This window comes from Sprattus sprattus (genome assembly GCF_963457725.1).
Source record: "Sprattus sprattus genome assembly, chromosome: 11".
Classification (NCBI taxonomy): Eukaryota; Metazoa; Chordata; class Actinopteri; order Clupeiformes; family Clupeidae; genus Sprattus; species Sprattus sprattus.
Genome location: NC_137909.1, coordinates 1190276 through 1196023, shown reverse-complemented (window position 1 = coordinate 1196023; position 5748 = coordinate 1190276). Strand labels below are relative to the sequence as shown.

At 40.6% G+C, this 5748-nt stretch overlaps 1 protein-coding gene across 1 annotated transcript; it reads right to left on the bottom strand.

Annotated features, from left to right (window-relative positions):
- Nucleotides 1-3558: 3558 nt before the first annotated feature.
- Nucleotides 3559-4973, bottom strand: rln1 (relaxin 1; the record flags this gene model as incomplete). Its single annotated transcript, XM_080848210.1, has 2 exons — nucleotides 3559-3929; nucleotides 4853-4973. The coding sequence occupies 2 exons, from the start codon at nucleotides 4971-4973 to the stop codon at nucleotides 3559-3561; spliced, it is 492 nt and encodes a 163-aa protein (XP_080704336.1).
- Between the last annotated feature and the right edge of the window lie 775 nt (nucleotides 4974-5748).

Here is a 5748-nt window from a genome sequence, read left to right as displayed (position 1 = left end):
TTATTATGTTTTAAAGCAGTCATTCTCAAAGTGTGGTCCGCCAGTGCCCCATAATGGTCCGCGACGGCCAAAAGCAAATTATTGCGACATTTCTAACATACAACTCAGAACGAAGAGAACACATCCAGTTGCCTAATCTATTAACAAGGTCATGTATTTGGTGGCTTAAGACAGGGATATGAAAAGAAAATTAAATGAGAAAGCCTCTGACATGCACAGACAAGGAGAAGGTGCAACGATGAGATGTTTCAGCCTTATTATGCCGCCGCGGAGCTGAATTCAAACAGCGTTTTTTCTCCCTCTGCGGAGACAACAAGATGATAACTATATTCTGTGTTGTGTGACGTTGGATAATGACAGCTCTTAATTCCGAAATGATGTCTACTAGGATGCATGTATTAATTCCAGTGGGCTAGCCTTCTGTTGGTAGTAGGCTACTGAATTACTGTGGTCGGTATGCACATCGTTGTGTTCTGTGATACATTGGCCTGTCTGAGTGTGTGATGGATGGGAGTATGAGGCTGTGAGCGAAGTTTGTAACATAACCAAGTCAAGCATGGAGCAGGGTTCCAAATGCTTTGCCTTGCGTATTGTCATATAACCAGTCTACCGGGAGCCTACGTAAAAAAAGGAGAGCCCACCCGTGAAATTCATGTGCCGCTAACAATTGTCTGGCGCCAGGTCTGTGTAGGCATGTTGTTCCGGGGATTTTCTATTTAGTTAGATGGTCCGCGAGTTTTTTTTTATTGGCTAAGTGGACCTTGGTCTGAAAAAGTTTGAGAAACACTGTTTTAAAGGAACAGGCTATTCTGACGTTCAGGAACCAATCGGCAACGTTTAGTAGGCTAAGCATTCGGTAGATTAAACTCTTCCCAAAGCCAGTTGGGAGAAAAGCTACGACGTCCTTTCCAATCATAAAACTTACAAGAAAATACTCTTGTTCTCCTTTTAATTTTCTGATGTTCTCGAGAGTTGAGACAACTTTTCCGATAGCTTTTCGTGTCTTTTCCTCCAAGGCGAGTTTTGCGTCACAGCTCTGAACTGTTCGCTGATTGGTCCTACAGGATTTTGAGTCCTGGAGACGATTGTCAACGGGGTTGGGCCAGACTGAGTATGAGTTTGAAATCAATTCAGGCGGAAATACGTAGGCTGGTGTCACCAGGCTACCCCCATAGCACCCCCAAGAAAATAATGGTTTATTTAGGCCTATTATTGTTATTTAATTTCATTCTGAGTTCTTAATAAAATGTATTGTGTGATAATAATATTTTAATCACAAAAGAAAATAACAGATTGAAATAAACAGATTGTTCACGTAGCACGACACAGACACGTTGTGCGCGTGACAAGATTGTTCAATGAGTAGTAGTCTAAGTAACAGTAATCCTCGCGATCGGTCAATTCTAAATCAAGCGTTCACAAAATCACGAAAATGGATCGGTATTTGATCCGCAAATGTCCTCGAGTTGAATAAGATGTTCAAGAGGTAGAAAAAATGCAAGAGGCATTGGATTCTGATTCTGATGTAGAAGAAGAGTAACGTCCTGGTCCAAGTCAACCCTTCACCTCTACTGAGGGCGCTTCTAGCCATGCTGCTAGCACCTTGGGTGACTTAAGCATGAACGCCCAGGTTGGTCCGAAAAGACCAATATTACAAAAATGTTGTGGAAAGCTTGCGCTACACTGCTTGTCAGGGGATCTCACAGCGAGGCCACGCGAGTTGCTATCTGTAATTGGAAAATTTGATAAAACCGTTCAGAAAAAGTTAGATAACAACCCGTCAAATGCAAAGTATGTGCACCATGACGTGCAGAATGAGATCATGAATGTAATGGCAGAAATGATTAGGAAACAATTAAGGGATGTTTTAAGCATAGTTTTGTGTGCACTTTTTGATCTCTTATTATTGTGGTTTTGAGTGCCTACTGTTTGGTCTCATTCATGTTTTTATTGATTGTGACCTAAAATAATATACACTTTTTGAAAGCATTTCTGACTCTTTGCCTGTTTAATTCTATCTGATATTCTAATCTGCAGTCTTTAGTTAGAAGTGTATTGAACTTGGTATGTTTAGTTTAATTTGTCGCACATGGTAGTGGTGACCTGGTAGTCATCTGGCGCAAACTTTAATCCACACACTGAAGTAAGTGAAGTATTTGGGATTACATTATCTATAACATGCTGCATCAATTTTGACCGTCGGAGATGAACACGGCTTTGTGCGCGTCCGTCAGAAGTAGCCTAATGATAATAATAATAATACGATCGATTTGAATGACGCTATGTACCCCAAAGACGCGTTAGAGATCAAACGTGTAAACATATATGACGATATGGTGGGGAGGTGTTGTAGTAGAGAAAAATTAGACTCATATGCTATCACCCTAATTTCCTAGCACCCTCAGTAAAACGCCGAGCACCCCCATAGCACCACCAGAAAAAAATCTCTGGCGCGGCCACTGACCATTTGTAGTTAAGATTATACACTAATGAAAACAAGTATGCATACCCCCAAAATCCTATACAATGGTCATTTTACCACTCATTTTATGGCAGGTGTTTGCCGTTTTTTAAGCTTCCTAGCTTCCCCTGGTAACCCAGTGCTACACATCAAAACACTATGAACTGTGGGTAGTTCGCTTTATATTTGCTGTATTTTCGCTTTATATTTGTAACCATTTGATTTTGTTGGCTGCTGCTATACATTTCCATAAATGCATTAACATCTTTATTATGAGTAATTTGGAATAAGCAGCCTCTCCCCAGTTCATTCATTAGTCTCATATTCAGTTGTCAAAAGCAACCAAAGCCTTGGTTGGCCATTATGTAAACATCTACTTATTTCTGTAGTTATACACTAGCATGATCTTTTTAATTATCACCACTAACATCTTTAGTAAATGTGGTCTTGGGAGCATGTCCCAGATACCATCATAAAGGATGTTTTCAGACCCTGTACCAGATACCATCATAAAGGCCTTATGTTTCCAGAAGCTGTGTCATAAAGGAAGAAGCTTCCAGAAGTTGTGTTTGAATTTTTGTTGTAACCATATCTATTTTAGTTTAGACAGCATTTAGTCTCCACTTTGCAACATATAAAAAGTCTAGCACAAGTTTGTTTATGTGAATTTTGTATGTGAATTGTATTTTATCACTCTTTAAGAGTGGTTTACAGTTGTTTTATTTATTGAACCTTATAGCCTTACACTGTATAGTCTCTTTAATTCAGTTTATTGGTTTACAGTGCATTACAAACATAGATAATGTCAAACATATATTGGTATTTCTAGTTTACCTAACTAATTTGAGTCCTTCTCCATATATCAAGGGGGGTGGAAAGGCAATTGAGTCTCAATTCTGAACACAGCAAGGCCCTCCATATATACTTCGGAACAACTCAGAGATTCTGCACTGGTTGAGAAAAGAGCAGCTTGATTTCCTGCCCTCCCACCCTGGCTCTACTCTTCCACTCTCTGTGCCTGTGAGCCTACATGCCACTTACTAGCCTCAGCTCGCTCCATCTCAACACATCCATGCCTCTCGCTTCTGTCCAGATTCTCAACAGAGCCGTCCAATATCGTTTTTAGTACAGCCCTGGTTACAACATATGCCTGCCAGGCCATGGGAGAAGTTCCTCTTTCTTCTGTCATAGTGGAGCAAGGGGGTGTTTGTGTCCTGGCTAAACCCTAGAGGAGACGCCACTATGCCCAGCTGGCTGCTTAAACTTGCTCTGAGTTGCTGCTCATTGGACTCAACACCTGCCTGCTTCTGGTCAATCCCCATCTTTAGCAAGTCTAGCAGGGAGAATAAAGCCATAGAGAAAGGAGGCACGGCTTGGTCAGCAGCTCCCCTCAGGTCTGATGATGGGGGTCTGGGGAACATTCCAGCTTCTTCTGACACAGCAGTGAGGGAGCCCCACTCAAAAGGATCTGCAGACAGAGGTCAAAGATTTTAAGTCATTGCTCATCATTTTACAATAACTGTGTTTTTTACAGTATCAATACCCCATCACACATACATACACAGAGAGAGAGAGAGAGAGAGAGAGAGAGAGAGAGAGAGAGAGATAGATAACACACACACACACCAAACCCCATGTATATATGCATAAAATATTGCTAGATATATAGATAAATAGATCGGAATTTAGGACATCCAGTAGCTCACAACTCAAATAGTAGTGAAGCTTACAAAACATATACACACAAATAACGAGACATAATAACCGATCTTTTTTTTTAAGTTGCAAAAGGCAGACAAAAATAAGATATAAGTCTCTGCAAAGGGCAAATATATTCAGTACAAGGACGGACAGTGGGTTGGTATGGTAAGATGAGATGGATGATGGGGCAGACTGAGGTAGAGTCATGCAGAGAAGTCCATATATCCAAACAACTATCGAGAAAATGAAGGATTTACGTTATAGGCTACAATGACTGAAACAACACATTACTGCCAATTACCTGATATACAGAAAGACTGAACGGACATGAAGGCAAACAGTGCAATGATCTGACCATATATCATTATTTTAGCTAGGGTACCTGTTTCACTTACAATAATATAGCCTATACTACGTTAAACTAACTAATCATGTGGGGTGAGTTTTCTTTCGCCGTAGTCTAATAAAGAAATAGTCTAAGGAAAGTTAAATTAATTGTTATTTTTACTTCTCAATTCCTGCACTGGCCAGCACTGAGAGTGTACCGCTTTACAAATCAATGCCACTTTTATAAAAATGAGGTTAACTAACTATCCTATGTAGCGTGAGACGTCATGTTTTAAAATGATGGAAATAATGATGATACATCATCTGAAATCAATGCATCACTAAACAAATACCAAAACGTACCACTTTCGCTGCTCAGAAGAAAATCCAGATCTCTTTTCCAGCGGGAACCGCCACAGGTGAAGATTACAGCTCGGATGAACTCTCTTCCGCACAGCTTCACCCCGTAGTCTTTAGATAACATCAGCGTCTTTGACTTCTGAGCGTCTACACACACACGTAGACATACACCTATAAGGAAAATAGAAAGAGGCTTTGGCATGATTCCTTTGTAAAATGTTTGCATCTGACAGAGGAAAAGAAGCGTCACTCCAGGTTTCTGAACCTGATGATAAGTTGGTCTCTGATGAAATGTGGAGGTAAACTTCGAGAGCAGCTTGGCTCGGCTACGGCGCTCTACTGAAGGTCTTTCTTTTTATATAGGCTCGTTTCGTTTCAGTTTACGTCACCGACTTCGTCCACCCACGCCACAGCCCCGGCCCTGAACTAATATAGTTGAAGAAGGAATGTTGTGACAAGTTGCACTTTAAAACCGGTGATCGATTGTCCATGAAAGACATTCTCCCAATCTATGGTTTTATTTAATGTCTACTTTATCTAACGACGGGATGAATGTGTCAGATATATTGGCAATTGTAACCTAGGCATAACACTTCATGTGAAATGTGTGTCTATGTTTGTGTGTGTGTGTGTGTGCGCGTGTGCGTGTGCGTGTGCGTGTGCGTGCGCGTATGTTACTTTGATTTGGATTGTACTTTTGTTTGTGCATTCTGAAGGGACGGGCATCATCATTATAACATGTCATTGGATGGCAAACAGTGACCTGAAACATTGCACTATAAACTGACGCTAAGTGAAAAGATATTAATGTTAGCCTAATGTTCATAATGGACTTACTTTGAATATGAAGAATACCCAGTTTGACATATATGTTCATTTGCCAGCAACCTTGATTTGAT